This window comes from Lycorma delicatula, chromosome 2 (genome assembly GCF_047948215.1).
Source record: "Lycorma delicatula isolate Av1 chromosome 2, ASM4794821v1, whole genome shotgun sequence".
Lineage (NCBI taxonomy): Eukaryota > Metazoa > Arthropoda > Insecta > Hemiptera > Fulgoridae > Lycorma > Lycorma delicatula.
The window spans coordinates 107,643,537-107,671,102 of record NC_134456.1 but is presented as its reverse complement, the minus strand read 5'-3'; the positions used below and the strand labels follow the sequence as shown (position 1 = coordinate 107,671,102).

General features: G+C 32.1%; 1 protein-coding gene across 2 annotated transcripts in view; it reads right to left on the bottom strand.

The window, feature by feature from the left end:
- Positions 1–298: 298 nt before the first annotated feature.
- Positions 299–27,566, bottom strand: part of Atg9 (autophagy-related protein 9) — a 79,038-nt gene continuing 51,770 nt past the window's right edge. For both annotated transcript variants that reach the window (XM_075355960.1, XM_075355959.1), the window contains exons 12-15: positions 19,850–20,041; positions 15,229–15,389; positions 8,708–8,851; positions 299–1,450 (exon numbers count right to left, since the gene is read on the bottom strand). In XM_075355960.1, the coding sequence (XP_075212075.1) occupies positions 1,333–1,450; positions 8,708–8,851; positions 15,229–15,389; positions 19,850–20,041 (615 nt within the window). In that variant the 3' untranslated portion in view covers positions 299–1,332. The remainder of the gene's footprint in view (positions 1,451–8,707; positions 8,852–15,228; positions 15,390–19,849; positions 20,042–27,566) is intronic.

Genomic DNA, 27,566 nt, shown 5'->3' with positions numbered 1-27,566 from the left:
TCAAGGACATGAAATTTGGTTTCAACAGGATGGTGCCACCGCCCATATGGCGAGAATCACAATGGATGTTCTGCGAGAAACCTTTCCTGGATGTTTGATTTCCCAATTTGGTGACATTCCTTGGCCAGCGCATTCACCTAATGGCTGTTTGTGATTTTTTTCTGTGTGGTATCTCAAACATAAAGTCTTCAGTAGTCGACCACAATCAATTGCAAAACTCCAGGAGGCCATTCAACGAGAAATTGAAGCAGTTCCACAAGTGATGATTGAGAAAGCAATGTCAAATTTTAGAATGAGGTTAAGTGAGTGTGTGAGGAGTAATGGAAAACATTTGGACGACATAATATTCAAATAAAAAAAAATCTATGTAAGTAATTCACTACAAATTACAAAAATTGATCTTAATTTGATATATTAAATGTTTTAATAATATGAAACACAGTTTAATTATTATCCCTCAAAAATCGTCAGGTTTAAATGCCTGACCCTATATAATTAATTGCATGTTGCATCTAAAATAGAACATTTAAGATAATAGTAAGACTTATTTCCTGTTGTAAAATATTAAAATAGTAATAAATTCTATTTATATTATAGCATTAGTGTTACTATTGTGTGTTCACAAGTGAATAATATATTTATATAATATTTTACCCTATGTAATTAAAAGCATCACAAAAAAATAATAAAAATAACATGTGATAAACAAGCTAAGAAAAAAAACAAAAAAAAAATTCAATGTAAAAACTTTGCTCATAACCACATATTTACTTCATTTTTCAAATTAACATTATAATACATACTGATTACAATTAATAAGCGATTAAATTTCAATAATAAAATCATCATTTACACTAGACATGATACTCCATAAAAAAAAATTGTTAATGTATTGTTAAGAGCCCATTATTAAGTAAATTCAACATAAATATTATTCCACATTGTTTTTCTTTTCTAAAAATATTAAGAGATCATAAATAATACATTAATTAAAAAAAAAAAAAAAAATCTAAATGCGATAAAAAATAGTAAATTAAATAGCATCTTCCACACTTTAATAACATGTGGTAGAATCCTAGTAGATAAAACAAATCTATAATTACTAATAAAATGAGTATAAATAAACGAAACTTGTATAAAACGCATACACTTAACAAAAAGCTGCAGTTTTTTTGTTTAATTTATTTAATAATACATGCTGCTAATACAAGTACAAGTAAAAATTTGTACTTTTATATTAAGACTCAATCAATCAGTTTAATACGTTCACTGTGTATTACTTATATTTGTGCAAATCAATGTGTAAAATTTCTACACAAAAGTTGGCTGTAGTCATGAGGGATGTGAAGGCGTAGGTAATAAAGGAGTACGTTCACTGCTAACTATCCCAGCTCTTTGCCAAATAGGAACTGGTTCACTTGACTCATGAAAACCTCTTCTTCTGACTTGTCTGTAAATAAAAATAAACAAAAAGTAAATATATACTACTAGTTACAATTCATTTTTATAAAATAAAAATTATTCAACAATATAACAAAAAGAGTCTAATATATAATATATATACAACACACATTCTTTGGAGAACATATACAAATGGATACTATGAATGAGAAAATGCAGTGAACTTTTCCACAGTAATCAGTGAATCACATACACTGATTTCTGCACATAAAATGTATAAAAATAAAACTAAATTAGACGACATAGTTATCCCATTTATTGTAATTTAAATCATTTTAACTGTAATTTAAATTAGCCATCCACTATTCATCTTTGCTGCTGTGTATTACAGTAAAAATTACAGTCCCCGTATTATTTTATTATGTGTCAATTAAGTTTATTTCTAACTTAAAAGTTAACAATTTTGTGTGAAAGTATATGGCTTTATTTTTACTCTTTATGTTCTTTTGTTGATTCTTTTTATTTATATTTTATAGTTCTTATTAATATCTCTATGCTAAATTCAACAGAGGTAATCATTTGCTTAGATGTGACCACATGCTTAAGTTATGCAATTATGTACAAAGCTTAAATATAATTAATTAGTCTAGGATTAAAACTTTTAAGGTGTAAAAGTGATGGTAATTTTGTAAATGATTTTATTTCATAAAACTTTTAATATATAATTAAATAAAATTTATAGCTATTTTTTAATGTACAATACACACACAACAAGGTAATATATTATGTTACAAATTAATAGTATGAGAGGCATGACTGAAATGTAATGCATTCTGGAATGTAACAGAACAGAATGTTACACAAAACTACAGGTTCTACTATCTTGTAGTTTCATTCCCTTCTGCTAACATTCCAAAATTCCATGACCCATGCACTCTCATTTTTTATCAGCTGCCATTGTTATGGAATTGAGTACACCTGCTGCTACATCAATGCATCTCATACAACAAGAAATGATTGAATTTTTAACACGGAAAAATTGAACGCTAGTGACGTTCATTGTTGTCTAAAAACCGTTCAGAGTGATAAAATTGTTGATCAGCACCATAGGCAATAAAGTTTTGTGTATCAGAAACTAATAAAGCAAACATTAAGGATAAAACTTGCAACAGTCTACCAGTTTTTATGACTAATGAGAAAAATCAAAAGGAGGTGGAGAATGTTATAAACAGTTTCTGAAAAGTATGGTAGAACATGGAAAACCAGCACTACGGTTGAACACAATAAAAAAAATTCAAAACTGAACTCTTCAAAAAAATTCTCTTTAGTCTCAATTCTGGGATTGCAAACTTGCATACATGACTGACTACCTGAAAGCTAGGTTGATAATAAATTCTGTGCAATACAAAGGCATAAAACACCTTAGAAGACAAATGTGCTATGTTTGATAATCCATAAAGCTGATAATTCTGCACCACCATTACTGTTTGGCCGCATACATAGTGCACAACTACTAAGGCTCTTGTGAAGTTGAAACATGAATCTATTCCACACCCTGAATTTTTACTTATTTATACTCACCACCATATCTGGTGAGCATAGACTTACCAGATTTGGTCTCCTATGTTTTCACTTTTTTCTACAATTAAAGAGAAATATTAAGGGTATTCATTTCACCACAGATGATAAACGAAGGACACAGTGAGGTCATGGATCAACGGAAGATCATCAGAATTTTTCCCTTCTTCAGCAAAAATTTCCTGTTGATCAGCTAATAATTCTGTTTTTAAAAATTTTCTAATAAAAAATAATTTTTAATTTTTCTATTCTTACATTACAGAAGACCTTATAGAAAAGCATGAAATAAAAATTGGCATCACTATTGTGAATGGTTACGGTACCACGTACCTGACCTGCGTATATCATATAAATAACCCTTATTAAACATCAATGTACTTATAAAAGATGAGTTCTATCTAACTGTTACCATTACTGCTGACAACACTTATACCAGATTACAGACAAGTAACAGAATGTTTATACAAATGGTGTTAAGACTCAGAATTATTTAAATGACTTATTTAATTAATACTCATAAATGTTCACTTTTTTGTTACTCCTGCTTAAATGTTGGAACTTTAATTTTTATTTAATATAGGACTTTTAAATTTAAAGATCTTCAGCTTTGATCAGATGCACTTGGCTCTTTACAGTTCACACGGCTCCTTTTAGATGCACTCAACTCCTGTTGAATCAGCAGCTCCACCATTACATCAGCAAGCTCTTCACTACATTACTGGCATTTTTCTACGTCAGTTCTACATCAGTTCAGCTCTAGTTCTATTTCAGTCATTTCACTTACAGAAATATTTACACTTACAATGAAACAGTTGTAATTAATGTATAATTCAATCATATACAAATAATTAATGTTTTATATATATAAATGTTTCAATCGCAATAAAATATTTATAATAAGAAATCAAGATTTAAATTATAAAAGAATCAGCGCCAATTTTCAACATACATAATTTTTTATCCTCCGATCGCAGATATACAACATAATCAACATTTTCAAGAATTCTACTTTTTTAAATCTACCAGAACTGCAGACAATTTCAAAAACCATCATTCAGGAATCATCAACTGTGTTCTTCCGGCATCGTGGATATAGTCTACAACCTTTTAAGAATCTTCATATAACAAACTTCATACAACCAGGGATCGCAACAATTATATCTACAACATTATTTATTGTAATAGCTTTTAATTTATTATTATATTTAATTCACATTATCAATAATTTACATTAATCTAATATTATTTTGGAAATGGAGAAATTAATTAAACACAAGACGTTTAGTAAAGGCCTTAATAACTAGGATTGGAACATTTACACAAAATTATGGTCCTATACAAGGTGATATTGCCACATTACAAATTAAGTTAAGGAATCTTCTAAATCTGCAAGACAAATATAACATCATTCAATCAGAACTTGAATTGGAATAAGATGATGAGGTTTTAGAATCTGATCATATACAAGTTGAAGAAGAATTGTGTACTACAGAATCCAAATTACAAAATTTTATAAATAACCAAAAAAAAATCTAATCAAGTAGTTAGTTCAACTGTATCACTTAAACACAATTACAGCCAATTAATTATCTGTATTTAGAGGCATACCTGTGTTAGTAGCAGCACTATTTTTATATATTTATTGATTTAGTTCATAAAAGAGATGACTAATAATAACAAATTTCACTATTTACATTCTTCTTTGAAGGATGAAGCTATCATTAAAAATTTACCATTGACAACAAATATAAAATTGCTTGTCATAATGCTAAGCGCATTATGAGATCCGATTCTATAAAAAAAGAATTGTAAATAATTTATCCCAATTTATTAATGGAATTTCATCATATGTGAATTCATATGAAACAATGCAACTTCCTGTTAACACATGAATTTATTGTCATCCAATTTCTAACATCAAAATTGGACTACAATACTTCAAAATAATGGAAGGAAAGGTTGCCAAATCAAAGTTCCCACTTAAAGATTTTATAGAATTTCTAAATTCTAGATAACAATTTTTAGAAAATCCATCCATATCAAACATGCAATTAAATACAGAAAACAAAACAAAGAAACATCATAAAAATACAACCCAATCTTTAACCAAACATTTTAATTTAAATCCTAATAAACAAGACAAAAGACATAATATTAGTTATTATACAAAATCCAATTTTAATCAATGTTCATTTTATAATTCAAATCATTATATATTTCAATGTAAGAAATTATTAAATTTGTCTATTGATGACCGTAAAACCTTTTTCGCAAATAATAATTGTTTTAATTGTTTATGTAAGGACCATTATTCTATTAATCAATGTTATACAAAAGGACTGTGTAAGATTTGTGGAAAGAAACAACACACTCATTCATAATGGACAAAATTAATCATTCTAAGGTAGATGGCAAAAAGCCTAAAAGTATTGTTCATTTAAAAATCAATCAATTGAAAACATAATTCTATCAACATCTGTATGTAATACTAATGACATGTACAGTAATCGTCATTTACGTAGAATCTTATTAGATTCTGGTAGCCAGGCAAATTTTTGCACATATAAATTTGCCCAAAAATTAGGTCTTAAACTTAATAAAAATGATCTATCCATTTGAGGCATAAATAACTCATTATCTCAATCCGAATACAATTTAACACTTGCATTACATTCTAGATATAAGAACTTTTCATTCAAGATGAAATGTGCTGTTTTACCTGCTATATCTGACTGCCTTCCATCAACTACATTTAACACTTCTAATCTTAATTTTTTAACAGACAGGAAAAAGTGGATAAAATGGGATGGTAGTGCCACAGATTAGCCTTAGGACAAAAACACAAAAAAAAACTTAAAACTGTCTTTAAGTAATCTACTTTAATTTTTAAGTAAACTGACTACATAGTTTAACGATTAGATGCTAACAGATTGTAACAATTTATGCAAATGGAACTACTGGAAAAATGTAACTATGATTTTAATTTATTAATGTGGTATAGCAGCCACTTGTCCTAAGCAGACATCCTATTATTTTTAGATGTTCCATGAATAACTTAATGATTAGGTGTAAGGAATTCAGTTTTATTTTTAGCCCTGAACCCACAATCTTATTTCATAATTAACAGGCTGTCCTAAGACAGTTGCCGTGCTATCACAGTCTTGTATCTATACACCAAAATATTTTTCTACAAGATCCATAAGGTACCTGTAGTAAATGTAATCACCTGTATCATTAGAAATCAAATTAAAAATGAAGAGTGTATTTTGACAGAATTAAAAATGTCTTCACAAGGAAAGTTTAAATTAAGCAAACAATCCAAAATATCAAATTTTGGCCTTTTTAAAAATATTTTGTCTATAAATTAACATTACTCCAATATTTAAATATTCTAAACATATCAAGAACAACATGAATTTCATGAAATACAAGGCGTAGTTCAAAAGTAAGGGCCAGAGTTATAGATAGCAACTGGCAACACTGACTGGTTCACGCATGCACAGTAACTTCAAGTAGTCTGTTGGGCATGTAACTGCCATTGCTATCATTTCATTGTTGTTTGCTTTTGTGAAACAATGTGTTAAAATGAGTTCTATAATAACAAATCCCCCCCAAGTTGTGAAATTCGATCAGCGAATAGATTTCTAAACATAAAAAGACATAATGGTACTGAAATTCTCCATCAATTGTGTATAACATGCAAGCCCCTACTGCAATGAGTGAAGAAAAAGTGAGACAATGGTGTTGTGAGTTTAAGGAAGGCCATTCAAATGTTCATGATGAACAGAGAAGTGGCAGGCCTAGTGTTTGCACTGATGAACTCGTTGAAAGTGTGAATGCAAAAGTTGAGAAAATTGTTGCTTTATGATTAGCAATCTTTCTCTGGAATTTCCAGAAGTTTCAAGGTAAACATTGCCGAGAATTGTGACTGAAACTGGGCTATCATAAACTGTGTAGACAATGAGTGAAAATATTAATAAGTGCTCACAAAGATCACAGAATGACATCTGCATGTGCTTTTCTCAACTACTTTCACCATAAGAGAGATGAATCTTTTCCCATATCATAACTTGCGATGAAATGTGGCTTTCATATGTCAATGTTGAGATGAAACAGTGATTCATGCTGTGGCGTCATTCTGGTTCACCTACACTGAAAAAATTCAAACAAGGCCAGTCTCGAAGGAAAATCACGGCAACTGTATTCTGCAAACAAAAGGGTTGCTTTTGAATGATTTCATGAAAACTGGAATCCATCATATCACAAGTTTATTGTGAAAGATTTTCTTAACTCCATCATACCATTCAAAATCGACAGCCGGGAATACTGAGATCAGGAATCTTTTTTTTTTCACAATAACACATGTCCAGTCCTGGCTGCATGCACAACAGAAACAGTTTAAAAATTTGGATGGGAGATTTTTGAACATCCTCTTACAGTCCTGATCTTACAGTCTGATTGTGCCCAGTGATTATCATCTCTTCCTACATCTAAAAAAACTTGCTTGCGCCTCAATGATTCGAGGAAAGTGAAGTATTGAAAATCTGTGCAAAAGTGGCTATAATCCCAGGTGGTGAAATTTTATCAACAGGTTTGAAGAAGTTTGTTTCACTATATCAAAAGTGTTTGGAACAAAATCGTGATTACGTAGAAAAATAAAGTAAACATGTAAGTATTTGAGACGATCATTAATAAATTTTTCAATTTTTCAATTATTTTGTTATTAATCAACCCTTACTTTTTAATCATGCCTCATATATAATCGAAGGATTATAAAATCTGATAAATACACAATGTAGTAGATTGTAAAACACAGAAGTGAAGCATCAATCACTGGATTACCAGAAACTGAAAAAATGGATTATGAAACTACAAAGCTCAATTTAGTGGAGAATGTTTAAATGGCTCTAACAGCAGTAATGTGAAGGCAACAATGGTAAATAGTGTGAAAGCAATTTGAGTGAGTGATGACCAGGAAATTTGATGCAAACAGGCATTGTATTCCCAAACCATGGAATAAATCTTGTGAGGCCAATAACAAACAGCCTGCTCTTCATTTTATGGATTGGACATAGTCCTTTTTAAACAATTATTATGATCTTATCCTAAATAATTGCATGCTGTTTGGAAATCAATAGTAGACACATCTCTTACAAATGTAAATACAACATAAAAGAATTCAAATTAACTTTTATAAAGGTTTTTTTAAACATATAGAAAAACACTTTCAATTAAGTGGGAAACAAACTCAAGTCTTGACAATAAACTGAACAGAAATATGCTTCAACATTTGGATGATTAATTAAAAAAAGTTGATTAAAAAAATTTTAAGTTGATTTTTAAATCAACTTAAAATCAACAATTCAGCAATTTAAAAGATACAACATATACATGCTAAATTAGAAAAAAAAAAAGGTTAACGTAACTCTAATTGTATAACATAAAGTGAAAAGGTATTTATTTACCCTAAGGAGTAGGTGCTCATATCCTTCTTAATAGAAGAAAAATACTGAGCAAAACAATTTTGATTAATATTGAAAAGGAGGCAGAAACCACTATTGCAGCAACAAAAATAATTTGTCATATAACAATAAAGTCTGGTTAGTTCATCATAGATATATATTGGAAAGCTTTTGTAACATTAGTAATGAAAAAATAAAATGCAAGAGAAAAAAGTTAAATTATAAATCATATGATGAAATTAATAATAATCAAACAAAATACAAACCTATGGTGTACTTCATGTAAAAAGAGAGCACTGTTTGACATTTCAGACACAACATTTTCAAATCGATCTAAATTATTATCCATACCAGGACCAAAGACAGATGCACCTAGTGATGGATGTAAAAGAGCAGTTTGATGTGGTAACCTGAAAATAAAAATTTAACAAATTATTAATGTATTATTTTCCTGATACTGTAATACAATCAAATATCTGATTTTTTTTGTTATATCTGTGTGTCAATATATATTAAGAAAAACAATGCACTGAAATTGCCTAAAAAATCAATCTGGTCTGTCTATAAAATAAACAGAACACTTTTTCATGTCTGTTCAAGCCAGATAAAACAATACCAAAACATCAAGTAATAAGATACCTGGTTAGTTTGTTGCCTGGTAATCTTACATGTGCATCTGTTCTTTAGTTATTAAACTTTTTTTAGTTGAAACTATTTAAAATGATGAGGATCCATAAAAATGTTTCAAGAGCATGGTATTTTAGATAATCCAAGGTAGTAAATCACAGCCACAAAATGGATTTACAGTTACATGATAGAGAGATATGATGTTATTCTAAACGTGAGTGTTGAGAAAACAAACAGTTACAAGATATGTATTTGATGAGCTCTAAATTGCCTTTTTGAAAAGTTTTATTTTTAATCTACTGTTGTCTAAGAAACTAGCAACAATACAGTTTTGTGAGCAAGAGTCAGAAATCAACCATAATACTGCTGCTGACTGGTGTAAATAAGGTATGAAGTGTGTACTGATGACTTACTGAGAAATGAAATACAAATAGCCTATTTTTGCCGCAAAAGAATAATATTGGCTGTTTCATGAGGTGTGTGTCATGAAACAAGGGAATGTTTTTTAGTTGTTGAAAACTGAACAGAGTCACAGTTGTTACCCAACATCAATGAACATATTCTTCCGAGGATGGCAATTATAACTGATGAATGGAAAGTATGTAACTCCCTTGAAAAATGTGGTTATATCTACCACATTGTTGTACACAAATATAAGTCTATAGACCACTAATACCAGGGTGCAGATACAGACAGACAGTAAAGAGTACATGACAGTTCACAAAACACTGTTATTGCACAGTATACACTGATCCATAACTGACTTTTTGTGGTGTTGACGTCACAAAGAATAGGATTTGTTTGAAAAGATCTTGACAGATATTGTATCCTACTGACCTCCTGAGTAAAGGTGTAATATTTATATTTTAATTAATTACTCATACGTTAATTAATGTACTGATAGACAGATAACAGAAAATATTACAAATCTCTTTATAAAGAGTAAAGGAGAGGGTGAGTTTTTGCTGTTACAATGTGATTTCTATACACAGAACTCAATTGGAAATTTTCTTTCAATTTCTGAACTACTTCATATACTGTGATCATAATTGAAAATGATGAATGCAATAATCACATACCTTTTTTAACGTTATATTCACTTGGAATAAGATCACAATACCAGTTTTCTGCAACAATTATTCTGGAAAAAGCAGGTTTGGGGTTATAAGTAACTAATAAGGTAATTAATGGATGAAACAGATGCAAACTTCTGTCCTATAACATAAGGGTAAAGAATTCTAATATTTATTATGTTATATGATAATTGTTGATCATGAATATTGGTGAACCAGAAGTATCACCATTGCATGATGTTCCTGGATTGTAACTATTCCAATAAAGTTATTAAAATAATTGCTCTAATATAGGTATATAAAAGAAACATAAAGAATAGCTGCTAAATCTGTAATAGCAAGGCTTAGTTACAGATGTATTATTAAAGAAAACGATAAATACTGTCAAAACCTTGTTTATACTACGGCATCAACATTTTAACTAGTTTATACAAAAATAAAATAAAAAACTAGATTAAGAGAAAACTACTTCTAACATTTAAAAACTCAACATCACAATACTCAGAAGCAGAATTGTCAGCTAGAAATTTTGAATAAATCCAAATCACTGCGAGTGATTGAATCAAGCTGAGCAGTAGGGATTAGAATCAGAACATGATAAGTAAATCTGCAAAGATTACAGGATTATTGAAAAGATTCAAACTTTTCATTTACAATTTAACAAACCACTGATTTACAGGAATTGAAAAATGAAAATAACAAATTACTGGAAATTCATCAATTGGAAAACAGTTTGAATAGTAACTTTTAAACTGCCTCTGGCTTATTACAAAGGCAAAAATATCAATAAATTAGTTGGAAAGTGGTATTTTTTAAAATAATTATTTCAATCAATTTAGTTCTATGGATTCAAATGGCTGTCCAGCCTTGTGTGGATGTCAAAAGAAACAGTTTATTACTATTGTGAGTTTAAGAATCTACTTGAAAGAATGGGATAATCTTAAAAAAGAACTGAAAATTGGTTCATAGGATAAGGTTCTCTTCATCTGAAATGCATTTCTTTTAGAGCTACTAGGCAAAAAATATATTAAAACCTTTTATACTTTCTGATATTCCTCAACTTGTACTTGTACTTTTTGTACAACAACATGTACTCTTTTGTTCCACTCCTAGGTAAATTATATTCATCATATTGAATATGCAACTCTCACACAGTCCAATGCCATGTAAATTTATGTACAATTTAATACTGTTCATTATTGTTGCTACCTAGTGGTCATTTACATAGCTTCAAACTGTTATTAATTTTTTAAACATATCACACCAAATTGTTTCAGTTACCTTGTGAGCTTCTGGTAAACATCAAATTTAACTTGTACACAAAAACAAAATTTTTAATTTTTAAAGAAAAAACTTTTAATAAACAAAAAATAAACTTACTATTGTTGGGATTTGCAAAACAATGTACTAGGACTATGTTGCTTATGCTTCTCTCTCGAGTTTTAGAACAAAAATTACAACAAATCAAAAAATATTACCAAAAGCGATGAATAATACACATTACTTATAAAAATAAAGAAAAATGACAATAAACTCATTTGACTCAGTACTCCCATAACTACACTTCTTGAGTTCGTAGAACCACTATTACTTAACTACTTGTACACATCAGAACTTAACAAAATATCTGATTAATACTTACAATACTAAGGAATTGGTCAATCCAAAATTAATTTTAAACATAATTTGTCATTATAACATGTTACATTTTCAATAAAAATGTTTAATGTTATTTAAAAAATAGTCGACGGATAAGCAATCTTCTGATAAATCCATGAAATATTTTTATGGAGAGGCCTTTGACATTAAATCTCACACCTGTATTCTGTACAAATCATAGTTTATGAATTTAAGTTTTAAGTTTATTTAAGTTTTCTTAACATACTCATGCACTAAACCAACCAAGTCGAAATCCAACATAAAACTGACACTTTCCAATGGTCTCACCGGTCTAACCTCAACACTATTTCTCCGAATTATCAAGTCTGTGTGAGTATGTGTACTCATACAAACATAACAACTCTTTGTATAGAAAATGTTTGTTTATTTTTCAAACAAGATGTCATATTTCTTAAAATTCTATTTTAAGAAGGAATTTTTGATAACTAATGAATCATGCTGCTATTAATTTAACTTTTACGTTTTTTTAAAAAAATATCGTCTGTCAATGTATTAAGAAATCCATATAACAAAATAATTTATAATAAAATAAAATAAAAATAAATTCACCAATTTAAATAAGCCAATTCAATTTAATTTAAATTTAGGTCAGAATTTACAATGGTTACAACCTTGCATTCATCTTCAGGAGCATTCTTGTTTTTTTCACTGAATGTCACTGCTGATGCTGTAAGTGAATTTTTAAGATGTATGTGTGTGTGTATGTGTGTGTGTGTGTGTGTGTGTGTGTGTGTGTGTGTGTGTGTGTGTGTGTGTGTGTGTGTGTTTGACATTATTACTATCTTTTATGACCACATGGGATCACTATAGTCAGTCTGTTATCCAAGTCTCTTTGATTGGACTATTTGGGCCTTGCGGTCCTCCCAGTACTTTTTCATACATTCCGATCTTTGCACCCTTTCTAGTGTTGAAAATGTTCGTGTTGTGATTGTTTTTGTTCTTGATTTTCTTATTTAATTTTATCTTATCTGTGGTGTCTACTAGTGTAAGGCCAATCTCCTTCAGATCCTCTCTTATTCTTTGATCCACCTGCATCCTGTCTTGCTTGGTGTTTGCTAAATCGAGATTGTACTACACTAGGTGTTTCAGAAGTCTTGAATCTTGCATTCTCATGATACGTCCAAAGAATCCTAGTCTTCTCTTATGCATGGTATCAGTGATGGGTTCTAACTCTTTGTACAAAACTTTGTTGAGAACAATCCACCACTGCCCGTCTTTTTGGTACTTTTTATTGATGCAAGTTCTTCCAATTTTCTGTAGTCCATCTGTCTTCGTTCGTTCAGGTGAAAGAGTGTTTGTGCTGCATAAATGGCGTCTGGTTTTATAGCTGTGTTGTAGTCTTATTTTATTGACAGGCATTTTTTATTGTAAGTGCATCAAACTAATTTTTGAGCTTTAGCTAGCTTGTTTCTTCTTATATTGATCAAGGTTTTTTAATTTAGGTTGTTTATTACTACTTCTTTGTGGTATTTAAACTGGATTACTATTTTGATTTTACTTTGATGTTTACTTCTTTTAATCGTGTTGGTTTTTGGGGCATAATTTCTGTCTTTTTAAATGAAATTTTGAGGCCAATTTTATTTGCAATATTTTGAAGTTCTAATATCTATAATTTAGCTTCATTGATGTTGTTTGCTAGTAGTGCCAAGTTGGCAACAAAACCAAGACAGTCCGTTTTGATTTTTGGGCCTATTTTTAATTTTGAAGATCATTTTTTGGGCCATTCCTTTTTCATTACCATTTCTAAAGTGCAGTTGAATAATAGTTGTGAGAGCCTATCATCTTGGAGCAGTCCTGTTCTGAGAGCTCTCCTCTGAAGTTTATCTTTGACTTAAGTGTTTGTGAAGGTCAGTTTTATCATGTTTATTAATTTGATATGTAGTCCAAGAGGTCTTAAGAATTTTTAGAAGGGATTCTCTGTGGATGCAGTCATAAGCTTTCTTGAAATCTACAAATATTATCACCATGTCTCTATTTCTTTTCCTGTTGTAAATCATTATTACCTTGAGACTCATGATCTGGTCTGGACAGCTCCTCCAGAATCTGGTATTCTCCTAGTTCTTTCTCATGTTGTGAACCGATCCTGTTGAGGATGATTGATCTTATTATTTGATTGAACATATTATTTCATACTGAAATATATTCAGATGTAATCCTTTTTTGTCTATATGATGAATACCTAGGTTGTTATTAATGTTGTAGTTTTTTATTTATTTATATTAGCTGATTAGCAAAAGTTGCATGGCATTTTTAAATGTTCACTGTATTTGTTTGAAGCTGTGTTTCATTTGTCCAAGAGCAATGAGCAGTTGGAACAATTTCATCTGTGTATTCCAGGAATATAGCATTTGGTGAATATGTTCTGTGTATGATGGTTTGACTAGTTACTTGCTCTGAAGTCGACATTTTTAAAATTAGATTATATTTAAAGAAGCCGGTCTCAGTAATAATACTTTAGTCAACATTTATTTCAAACATCCTTCTGAACCTACAAAGTCAGGTCTATACCTTAAGAAAGGTGTAGAATCTGATTTACTAACTCATATTCTATACTTTGAAGGAGGAAAAATCCAAATATCAGATTTCTTTTATACTGAAACCCTTCATATTTTACCAAAAGATGCCTATCATTTGACAGTTGGCATAAAGTTAGATCATGCAAGCAGGGTACTGAATAAGAAACCTATAAATCTTCCTTGTAATCAGAATTTTCCTATAATTACTTATTTCATGAAAACCAATTGTCTAATTATGGTCCTGGCTACAGCTATACTAGCCTAGAAGTGAGTTCATTACTGATAAATTGAAAATTAAGTATTTATATGCTAGTTTAGCGAAATTAACTATTTGCATCTTTCTTGGTGAAAAAGTAAGCTTAGTCTAAAACAAATTAGCAGAAAAAAAAACAGTACAAAGAAACAGCACCTTCATAAAAAATATATATCACTTTATCTAAAAATGTGTACATCGCTCTGTCAATGTAACACATTGTGAGCATGATTTTTGTTTTTTACATTATAAAAATATTTCTGGCAGAATGGTGGAAGTAGGGTAGTACATATAAAGTCAAGCAAGTAGTGTCAAATAATATAATGTGACAAGAAAAAACAAATATTTAATATAAATAAAAACCTGAGAGCACTATTTTGTTCAACAGCAGTGTGGAACACACTGAACACATAGAACCAAGCAATAATAAAATTCTATTATAATAATTATTAATAATAAAATGGCTTAACTTGTGCGTAGTCAGCAGATAAAATATTTTGAACAGTTCTATTAACTTAAAAAGTAAAATTTAATTTATCTTATACTTTTTTTAACCAACCACTTTATTTAATTATTAAACTACCCTCATAATTCTGGATAACAAAAGAATAAACAACCACATTAAAGTAAATACTGACATATATCGATTCCATCGTTCCATGCTCAATGGTCCTTCTGCTCTACTAGCTTTATTTGAGAATGTATTAATATTCCCAGGAGGTGATACTGCAATACTCGGACTTTCAGCATGTGATGGACCTGGCATACCAGCACTAATCCTAGGTATCATGCTGCTTAACTGTTTACACATGAAAATTATTACAAATTTATCATTACACTAATATACACACAAACATCATTACTAGAGAAAAATCAGAATTCCTTCAGTTTATTACAAAGAACAATGTTTTAAAAAAATTCACGCATTTATTTCTAAAACAATAAACTCTACTTTATTGTTTTAAGAGTACAGTAATAGGTGATATAAAAATGTTTAAAAAAGTATTGTCATAAACATTTTACCTAAATACACACATGCACACGTGTGTGCATGCAAATGTCTTTATGGGTGTACCCATTTCCTCTATGTGAGGAATTCATAATTCATCCAGATGCATAAATATGTTTGGGATGTACAGCACAATGAGATAAATGTTCAGCGATTTCTACAACCTATATATTAGAAGACAATACTTCTTGCATCAAACTGAATTCAGTAGTTATCAGATAATTTTAAATGAAAGTTTCAAAAGCGTGCACAGTTAACATAATTCAGGTTTTCTGAATTACATTTTGAAGGACTTTGTTTTACGTATGGGCGGCCATGTAAATCAGATTAAAAATGTAGCTTATATATTTAAACAATTGATTCAAAATACTAATCCCAGTACCACGGGATATGAAGTATTTTTCTGGCACATCTGTGTTGATTTGCAAATAATATGACTGGTCTTGAAGAGCACGTATACACAAGGCAGATTTAAAATGTTGAGCTTCTTGAGGAGGCTTCCAATTAGGATTTGTATAAGTAAAATAAATCAGTGATAATTCAGTTTTTACACCTTCTGTCTGTTAGAATAAAATAATTAACAAACTCTGGTGTGTAAAACAGTAAAGTGAATTTAAGTAGTTGGCTATCACGGAATAGCAGTTGTCTTTATTTTATGTAGTTCAAATATTCAAAATGATGCACATCAATACATACATATATATATATATATATATATATATATATATATACACTATTACTATACAACTCAATCACTGATCCAGGTGAATTCAAATTTAGCCACTCTCGGTAAAGTTATTTGTAGAACTACGTGTGAGTTTTATCATTTTGGAAGTTTTTGTATCTGCAGTATGAAGTGACATCTGCAATTCAATTTCTTAGTAAAGAAAATACACAACCTCTTATGTTAAAGGATGGGTTATGTAAATAAGTTTGTTCTAACTTTATGAATGGAGCAATAATGGTGCCTGAAATTTAAAACAGAGAAAGAAAAAGTCCATGTTGATCAATGAACAGAAAGTTCAGCAGTCGATGTGAATGGTTTGGTGATTTGCTTCATGTTAATGAATTTGTTGGGTTGGATCGGCATAGCACACTTACTATCAATAAATGCTTTTTGGAATTTTCTCATGGTGTAATCGACGAAACTGTTTGATCATTTCCGATACACAAATTTTATGTGTCAGTGAGACCATCCTTAATGATAACACCCAACTCCATAGCACTGGTCAAAGAACAGGATCCTTGAATGCTTCAAATAAGTTTTTAACCATCCTTTCAGTCTGATAGCAATTTCCACTTTTTCATGAAACTGAAGAAAATTTTAAGGGAGGCACACTAAGTGAAAAAGAGTTGTTGCAGTCGATATGTTTCTAAATAGATTGGCAGTCAGACAAAAACTTGACCTAGAAAAACTTGAAAAAACTTTAAAGATGACCTAAGGACAAATTAAAAACAAGACTTTTAGATAAGTAAATTAAAAAAGAAAAAATATTTTTTTAAGGTACTATAAGAGTAGAGTTATTTTATTAAGAAGAGAAATCTTTATCGATGATATTTTTGTTACAAAGTAGGTAAAAACTTTCTATATGATAAGTAGCCATGGACAAAATTTTTGTATAACAATCAGATGTGTCAAATTACATAAGTAAATGCAGTACAAACATTAAAAGCAAAACTAACATTAAGTAACTAACTGGGGGGTTCAAAATACCTATCTCCCTAACATTATATTTGACCTATTTTCTTAGGAACCAAAAGAGATACTTCAAATTTTTGCTATAAAAATTACTTTTTGTTACATTTTATAAATTTAGATGAAGCGCTTTAGAATACAATTCTTTTGAATGAAAAAAGTTCAAAATTCCGGTCTCAAAATGATAATGTAAAAGGACCAAACTCACAAGTTTATAGTTTGTTGTATTAAAGTCCTGAAAATTTCAAGTTAATATTAGAAACCATTTCTCATGGTTTCTTAGAAAGTGGCCCTTATCAAATAAAGAAAAAAGTTTTAAATTTGTAATTACCAGTAAATCATTATTTTACTAACTTAATGCGATTCAGCTCAATATGATGGGTTGTCTGGGAATTCTGCTGCTTGATACTTATCTTCAAGTTATTCTTCAACTATTTGGCATTTATTCTTCTTTACCTTAACTTTTTTCAAGAATTCTGAAAACAATTCTTCACTCTAGTACACAAGATGTGTCCAATTTTATCATCATATTTATATAGTTCATTCCACATTCAACATTAAATTTATTTTAAACAAAGTATTTGGTTATATTATTCTGGTAGAAAGAAAAGTGTACTTAAAAAATACCAAATTTAAAACTTTCCAGAGAATTCAAAAATACAGTTTTGGGTAACCTCAGTCAAATAATTTTATTTAATGTGTTTTACTTACGGTTTTGGCTTTTGCTGAATAAAACACCTTTTTATTAACTGAGATTCAGCTAAAATTCTTAATATATTTCTTCATTCTTGCATTATGATATGTGAAACATAAATGTGATCATGTCTGTATTCTTTACCTTCTGAAATAACTTTATTGTACTAGCACCAGCACAACACAAACCATGACTTTGTTGTTAATTTCATTAACTGATACTGAAGTATATTTTAATATTGATTGTTCTCCTTGTATCTCCCAACCTACCCCCCTCTTCATATAGCAATACCTTAATAATTTTGTATGACAAGAATTTTTCAGCAGTCTATCTACTACCTCTTCCTCCAACTGGCTTCCCATCCACAATTTTCTCTTTTCTGTACTCATCTCTAGATAATATAATTAGACAGCCATTTTTTTTTTTACATGTCCAGCACATTCAAGTTTACTGGTACTGATAGTCTAGATCATAAAGATCTCCTTCGGCAACTGCCTTAGTGATTTTCCCAAAAAATTTAGCATATTTTAGTTCATATAATAGTTGTGGGCAATTGAACATCTCGTTTGCCCATTGTATTTCAATCCCATAAATAACACCATTGTAACTGGCAGCTCATTTTGCAAATTTTTTTACACCTGCAATTTATTCTCATTGATAAAAACGTGTATCAGTACTAGTATGTGTAACAATAGTGGCAAACAAGTATATCCATGCTTTTGACAAGCATTATCATTAGCAATACTTTGTTTTAGTGCATTATAATTTTTTTCAAAGTTTATAAAATTCTCATAATAATTCTATAAGACAGATTTTTATAGCTTGCACAGAAAATAGATCTAACAGATAAAACAAGACTGGGGATAATCAAGGTGAATTAATGATAGTATAATTTCAGTGTTCTATCCCTTCCTTGTATCTCTGGAATTTGTGCAGTAAAAATCAATCAATCAATTTTATATCAGTTTGTTGATCAAAAATTCCAAATTCAGTGAGTTTTTGTTTACTTTATCAAACTTAACTTGAAAAGTCCACTCAATTCTGCAGTGTTTATAAATTGCAAATGAAAAACATCATTTTAAGTTTTCTTACCTCACTATATCATAAACTCTAGCTGTATCATTAAGATATTCTGACATTTACTCTGAATCCAAGTCACTTTTATATCTGAAGCTCTAATTCTAAAATTAGCTCACTCACTGAAATCTTCCATTTTACTTTAAGTGCTTTGTAGACGGTCTTTAGGAAGTTTTTTAATTTTTTAAATGTACTGTTAGGTTTCATCATTAAAAAAAAAATCAACTTTTATACAATGCACTTCACTGAGAAAGATGCAAGATGGATTTACTACTTTATAAACAAAATCAACAGATTCTTACTTGCTACCCATTCTATATTATATAAAAAAAAAAGTTCCCTAATATAACAATGTCCCAACGAGGACAGTATTCAAACTGACAAAAAACATTTAGAGAATCAATTGGAAATAAATGCCTGACTTAACTTGTATCATCAAGAAAAAGTACCTTGATTTTCATGATAGTCAGTTGAAAATTTTTCTACTCTTCTGATTTTGAGAAATATGTAGCTGTATGCAGAAATATGTTAAAATAGGAATCATAAAATTATGGAATACAAATAAATTAAAAATAAATATTTTTTTAAACAAAAACTCATTTGCCCCTTAAATGAAAGTGACACTGCCCTCTGACAGAAGTATAGTTTATTAATCACTTAAAAAAAGGGCATTTAAATTAACAAAATAAAACACCATGTCATCACAAAACGTAAATAATCTACAGGCAAATAAAATTTCTAATGTGGATTACATATTTAAATAAATGAAATTCAAATACTAACCCCAAAACCATAGGATCCAAAGTAATTTTGTGGTACAAAGTCAGCGTTGATTTGCAAGTAATGTGATGGATCTTGAAGAGCATGTGTAATCAAGCCAGGTACAAAACGTTTTTGAGCATCTTTAGGAGGCTTCCAATCAGGATTCGTATAAGTAAAATGAATCAGTGATAATTCAGTTTTTCCTTCTTCTGCCTATTTATCAGAAAATAATTAATATTAAATTACATAAAATTAGGTGCACAAATTACTCAAGTTTTATCTCTGTAACTATTATGTTCTATTTAGAAAGATATTCTCTAAATATCTGTTATATGAGGTCTGTTAGAAAAAAAATCTTTTTTCTCTGGTGTTTTAGGTATTTTGAGACGTGTGGTTGGAATCACTGCGAAGGATAGAAACTAATATCGGGACCCGTGCAGTTTGCCGCAACATGGCCCGTCTCCCAACAGCTAAAGCAGTTAACATCTGGTCTTTGTATCTACGCTCGACACGATTGCCACCCTACAAGGAGCCTCCCGGTGGACGTAAACCTCTTCGTCTCTTCCAACGGCAGCACCACAGTGGCGTTCTGCGTTTGTCCATATGCTTGGCGGACCAACGTGATCCTAGCAGACGTCTTTCCTTCCAGCGCGCGTTGTACCGCCGCCATCACCTCCTCCTTAGTCACTTCAGCGTCGAGGTCTCTAATATGGACAACCTCTTTTCTGTCCAACTGTCCTTTCCCACCAATCTTCACCTCTGGCGCCTTCTGTGCCATTTTCTCTCGTAGGGATTGGGCACAGTTGGTCCCCGCCTGCACCCGTACCTCGACATCCTCGCCCCTGCCTTTACGAACTGAGAGTATGTTAGGAGCCAGTTCCTCTCCCTGTTACCTTCACTTGGCGTAGTAGCTCTGCATACGACTTGCCCGTCTGCCGTACGACCACGGTCTCGGTCTGCCTCTCACGCCGTTCCTCGGTCAGGTCACCTGTGTGAAACATAGTAACCTTCCTTTTATACTTTCTTGCCCAGAATTCCAGGGTGTTTTTAACTATGCTACCCAGTTTACCCCCTGGCACCGCAACAGTCACCGGGTGTACCTCGTACGTTGAAACGGTCTCCAGACCAGATAGCAACCAGTCGACAGCAGTTATGTCCTCCCCTTTAACTGGTATCACGTACAGGTTTCCTGACGGGTCGATCTCCTCTTTTTCCCCAATAACGTCTGTGGCCGCGACATGTCGCACCACAGTGCCTGGGAGCATAGCGCCACTGTTCAACTTCCTCTTTATACCGGGTGCCAAGTCGCAGACCCGGCAAGCTATTTTTGACTTCTTGTCACCCTCAAGGTCCAGCACGTAGACACATGCACGCTCGTCATCCGCCTTGGGTAGGCCCCGCACTCGACTAGCTCGAAGGCCTGTTGGGGGCCACCTTTTTTCAGCAAGCTCCTTCAGGTCTTGGACCTCCCCCTTCTTCAGCGCTGCCTGGATCGCGTCGAGGTCCAACCGTGCTGTCTGGGTATGCTTATTGTCCAGGTTCGCAGTCCCTTGAGTACCCTGCATCGTCATCGCAACCCTTTGCGCCTTTTCCATGACTCTGCCGGCCGTCTCCTTGAAAATGTCGCTCACTTCTGGGCTCGCCTCACATAGAAGCAGCAGGACTTGAATTTCTTCCAGAAGCGACTTCATGGTCGGGTGGTGGGCCTCTTCTGCGTCTTCACTCACCTCCTTCCTGTACTTCCGCGCCCTGAGCTTACCCAAAACCGTCTCGTCCATTGCACCCTCCTCTCACTGGTCGGTGGAGGAAGTCAGCGGGGGGCGCGGTGAGCACAACATCTTCCTTGACCGTTGGAAGTCCCTCTCTTCCTCTGTCGTTGCTGTGCTACACCCCGCATCGTCGGCAATCATCAGCTCTTCCTCCATATCGTCTGCTCGCTCCATCAGCACCGGGTGGTACGGGAAAACCCCGCAGATTCCACTTACTAGTCCTATACTACACTTACTGTAGCCCGTTAATAAAATAATTAACAAAATAACCTAAATAATGCAGAACTTATACCCTAGATTTCGCACCACTCAAAAATAACACACTAATTAAATAAGATTACGGTCCTAAAACTAATTATTTGTCTAGTTCACTTAACGAGTCTTAACTGAATCACTAAGTAGGTTGGCAACACTGCTGCAACCTCTTTGTCTTTAACTTGTCCTAATAATGGTGGACAATGGCGGCTGATACCACTATACAGTATCCCGCCTGCTATGCTAGTATTTTTCCCTCCACAAAGCACGTGGCGAGAATTCCATTTAGGTTACCTCCTAAAAACACTTATTATTTAATTAGAACTATATCTAACTGTCTTAAACTACTATTATCATCAATAAAACAAACAAGGTTAATATTCTATCACTTAAAAAGAGTCACTACTAATGTATAAATTAACTTAAAGGGCTGGCACCGAAGTGTCGCCACATGGTCTCACTTGGTGAGGGAAAAACGTTAATATCTCGCCTTCCCATAAACCGATTTCCATGGTTGATGTCTTAAAATGATCGTCTTTTCGAACACCAACAACTACAAACTATTCTACACTAATTGGCACTGTTTAAAATTTCACTTAATAAGACCGCTTTACATGGCCGCCATGCAGTCCATATTTAAACTAAAAATGCTTATATCTAAGCATTAATGCTTTTATCTAAGTCTTCTCTGAAACTTTCTGCATATGGATGCCAAAGTTAAGCCTCACGTCTATTCATATGCCAAGCTATTTTATTGTAGGCTTGGTCTCAATTCTGCGACCTGAGAGCAGTATGGATATGTTTTTCCTTTTTTTTTAGTCATGACAATGACCAGTTCCGTCTTTTTGGGTACTAGATGGAGGCCGGTCTCCTCTATCCAGAGTTGTACCCTGTGATATGAAGACTGGATAAGTTCTATCAGTTCTCCCAGCCTCTCTGAAACCATCAGCATGACCAGGTCATCAGCGAATCCTACAAGGCACACTTTAATACCTTGTCATACACGAGATTCCACAGGGTGGGTCACAGAAAGGAACCCTGCAGATCCCTGGCTCTCCTAAGAGCCTTTGTACCATCGACTGTGTTGTAAAATAGACAGATATGAGGTAGAAAATATGTAGATATGAGGCTATCATCTCTTTCAGGTAGGAGCAAATATCAAGAGCCTGTACCACCTGCATTATCCTCATCCAGCTCATACTATTAAAGGTGTCCTTGACATCTATAGTGATGAAGGCACAATATTTGGTCTTATGACCGGTAGAAGCATGGCTTCTCTAGCGGTAGCACAAACATTGGCCACTGCATCTAACGTAGATCTGCCTTTCCTAAAACCAAATTGGTTAGGCAACATCCCTCCTTCACTCACGATAACTGCAGCAAGCCTCTGGTGAATCATCTTCTGAAATAAATTACCCAGAGAATCCAGCAGACATAGCAATCTGTAGGAGCAGGGGTTCTCAAGATTCTTCCTGGATTTGGGAAGGAATACGATTCGCTGCCTCTTCCAGAGCGATGGGAAGACTGCGAGATGCCTTCATCAAGACATTGGCTAAACATATCAAGGAATACACCCATGTTTGCTCCAATTGCTGCTTTCAGGACCATGTTAGGAAGGCAACTGGGTCATGGACATTATCAGTGATCTCTGTCTACCTCCTCAATGAGTTGTTGGCAGCTACACCTTTTGTTTACCCTGATTAGATTCTTGAGTTGTCCTGGTCCTCTTATAGAAGTTAGAGAGCACTGTCTTGGCTGTGTCCAATCTACACCGGAGCTCTACATGTCAGATTGCGGCTCTGCCATCCTTAGAGGTAACGCTGTTCATAAAAATGTGAGTCGAATAATGTCTGCGATCATGCCCAATATTCTAAATACTGTAATCCACAGAATAATGTTATGTTAAGTAACATGCACTGCTTCACTTGTTCAAATGATTATTTAATATTTTTTTGTTCACTTTACATATGTAGTTACATTATATTTTTATATTCTTTACACTGTTGTGTAGTATTTTATAATAAATGAGATGAGATAAATATGTTTGTGTCAAGTTATGAACGTGAGTAAACAATACAATAATATTACTAAATGCATATATTAAAAGAAGAAAACGAGACAGTACAAAATACATCGTAAGAAATGTATAGTAAATAACATATGGTACTGAACATACTGCCCACAAAAAAAAAATCAATAATGATTTTTTCTTAATATTATAGTAAATTTTAAGTAATAGCACAATGACAACATTAACAGTTTTGATCTGTAATCTCAAAATTGTACATGAAAATAAATAATATTATATTGATATATGTTAATAGTATATTAATTACAACTGTGCAATAAAACATATAATTGTACAATAATAAATATTAATAATATGTTTCAAAATAAATAAATAATAATGCACATAGGGTCACCGTAATACAAATGAATGCTAAAACAATTCTAACAATAACATATTGTATTAATAGATGAATAATATATTAATAATGCTAAACTACAAAATAATTGTATATTTTTAAATAAAAAACAATGTATCACATGTCTCTATAATCAGAGATCATTTTCATTCATGACTACATCATTAATAAATATAGGATATGTCTTAGGTGTTGTGTTTTTTATGCATCCAATGGCCAGAGCCATCATGATGCCATTGGATATTTTGTGCCCAACATCACCATGGATGCAAAAATCTGGGACTTCTTCTAGAGTGTTGTTGCTGGAATTCAACTAAAGTGAAGATGAATTCAATGGTCAGATAATCATAATCCATTGAGATCTGTACCTAGAATTTTTTTAAAGGGTGTTGTTCGCGAGATTCCATTGGAGTGAAAGTGTATTCAATGGTCAGAATATTTGTGATACCATTGAATATAAAAGTGTATGAGTAATGTCATGGGAAACTTAGTCCACATGACTCGATGAATAAATCATCTAGGTGCATTATGAATACAATCTACTTGAAATGTATGGTATGTTTGCACTGGATTTTGTTTGCTATAGTTTGCATACGTTGGGTGTATATTGTATGCATATGTGCTTGTGTGTGGTATACATGTACCTGTAACACAGTAAAAATAATAGCTTGTAAAGAGTTGTTGGTCTGTAAAGAATTAAAGTGTGAGAGCAATATGACAATAATGTGGCAATTACATTAACATAAGTATGGATTATGCATAACATACAATAATCAAAACATAATAAATTGAGAGATTACAAAGAACTGAAGTTACAATAACAGTTAATTGCAAAGAGTATCAAATTAAATGAAATATAATAAATTTTATTATGACCTTAAAAATATATTATTACTTATCTACATAAATATTAAATAACATAACCTTGGGAAATTGGGAGTAAACATAGTTTATATATAGGTCTTCTTATTTGCCCTTAAACAGTATTTAAATCCGCAACTTTTACCAACATGTCAGGACCTGGATGAACCTGGGTGATAACTCCGTGATTCCAAATCATGGGAGCAGAATCCTTGGTAATCAAAACTAGATCTCCTACTGAAAGATTACAGGAAGGAAAATGCCATTTATTGCGTTGTTGCAGATAATATAGATACTCTTTAGACCATCTGTTCCAAATTGAGTGAATAAATTTTTGAATAAGTTGCCAATGACCTAAATAATTAATGTCAACCTTCTGATAACTGGGTTCAGGCAAAGATATAAGAGGTCATCCAATTAGAAAATGTCCTAGAGAGAGAGGTTCTGGATCCTTATGATCTGTGGAAACAGTGAACATACGATATGAACTGAGACATGCTTCAATTTAAGCTAGAATTGTATAAAACTCTTCAAAATTCAGAACTGTCTATCCTATTACATGAGGTAAATGAACTTTAATGCTCTTTATTGCGCTCTCCCATAAACTGCCAAAATTGGGAGAAACGGGTGGTATAAATGACCACTGTATGTCTAGTTTAGTTGAAAATGAATGCATGTCTCATTTAAATTTATCTGATTTAAAGAGTTGATATAGATTGTAGAGGATATTTATAGCGCAGCGAAAGTTAGAGGCATTGTCAGAAAAGATTCGGAAATACCTCTAAGAGATATATGAGGTGTGGCTATTAAATAATGAGATTAATGCGGCTACAGAAGAACTGCATATACACAAAATTCATACAACCGACAGTTGTATAGCATGAAGCCTTCTCTTTCAAGTGTTGCCAATCCAGTTTCTGTAGACATATTAGTCTGCCTGTGGCCTATGTTTCGATAACATCTGTTTTTTTTGTTTTGCCGAAAAAATGATGTTTTATTACAGCAAAGAATTGCCATCAAATTTCATATGAAACCAGTACTGAAATCTATCTTTTATTAAAAAAGGTGTATGACAATGAATGTTTATCACAAGCGCGGGTTTTTGAGTGGTTAAGAATTTCCAAGATGGCCGAGAAGACATTGATGATGATCACTCTTGAGTGACCCAGGTCAATCTTCCTTGTCAAAAACAGATAAAAATATTGATAAATTGGTAATCTGATCCAATCTGAACATCAGTTAACTATTTTTGTCTTTATTCAAGGTCCTTGTTCAACTGTGTGAAAAATAAGAAAAAATGATCTGAATTGTGGAAGAACAAGTCATGGGTTCTTGATCAGGTCAACGCACCAGTTCACACTGCATTGTCTGTCAAGATGTTTCTAGCCAAGTATAGCATCCTAGTGTTATACCATCAGACTTATTCTCCTGACCTAGCACCAAGTGACTTTTATCTGCTCCCCAAGGTTAAATCTGCATTACAAGGAACAAGATTTCAGACCACTGAAACTGTGAAAGAAAAAGCGGCATGCATCATGAAAGAGCTTACAGAAGAAGACTTCCAGCACTGTTTTCAAGAATGGAAAATCTGCATGAAGCATTGTAGGGATAAAGGAGGGGTATATAATGAAGGGGATAATAACTAAATATGTATAAATTTAAAATAAAATATTTTACAACATTAGTCTTGTTTAATAGTCACACCCTGTAAATCTCTTTAAGGCCGCAATAAATGCTTGTGGAGTGAAATCAGTCACCAATTCTAAATGTAAGGCCGTAGTAGCAAGACAAATGAAAAGAGCAGTATAAGCCTTACCCAAGGAGTTAGATCTCTGCCTGCCATAATATATTATAATCGGACCACTATAATCTACTGCACAAGCAAAGAAAGGTCGAGAGGAATCACTCTATAATTTGGTAGTTGACCAACTTAATGAATTTGGATTTCTTGATTTGATTTGAAGGGCGTAAGTAACATCCATTGTCACATCGACATTATCAATGACTGTATTAATTCGTGTAATAGTAAATTTAACAATCTGTCTCTGTTAATAATAATTGATCTTTATCCATTATAATGAGGTTCTTAATAATATAAAATAAGTAAAAAAATAATATTACATAAATACTGGATAGATAAGATGTCGTAACTTCAATTCCAATATATACGGCAAGTTAATCAAATTCTCTTTTACGTACTACTCTGGATCCAATTAAAGATTAATTATAATTTGAAGAACACATATTTAAATCTGGACTATCACAAATAAATCTTCAAATCCACAGAGAGGACCAAATTGTTCACAAAAAATGTGAGTCGAATAGTGTCTGCAATCATGCCCACTACTCTAGATACTTTAATCCATAGAATAACTTTACATTAAATAAAATGCATTGATTCACTTGTTCAAATGATTAATTAATGTT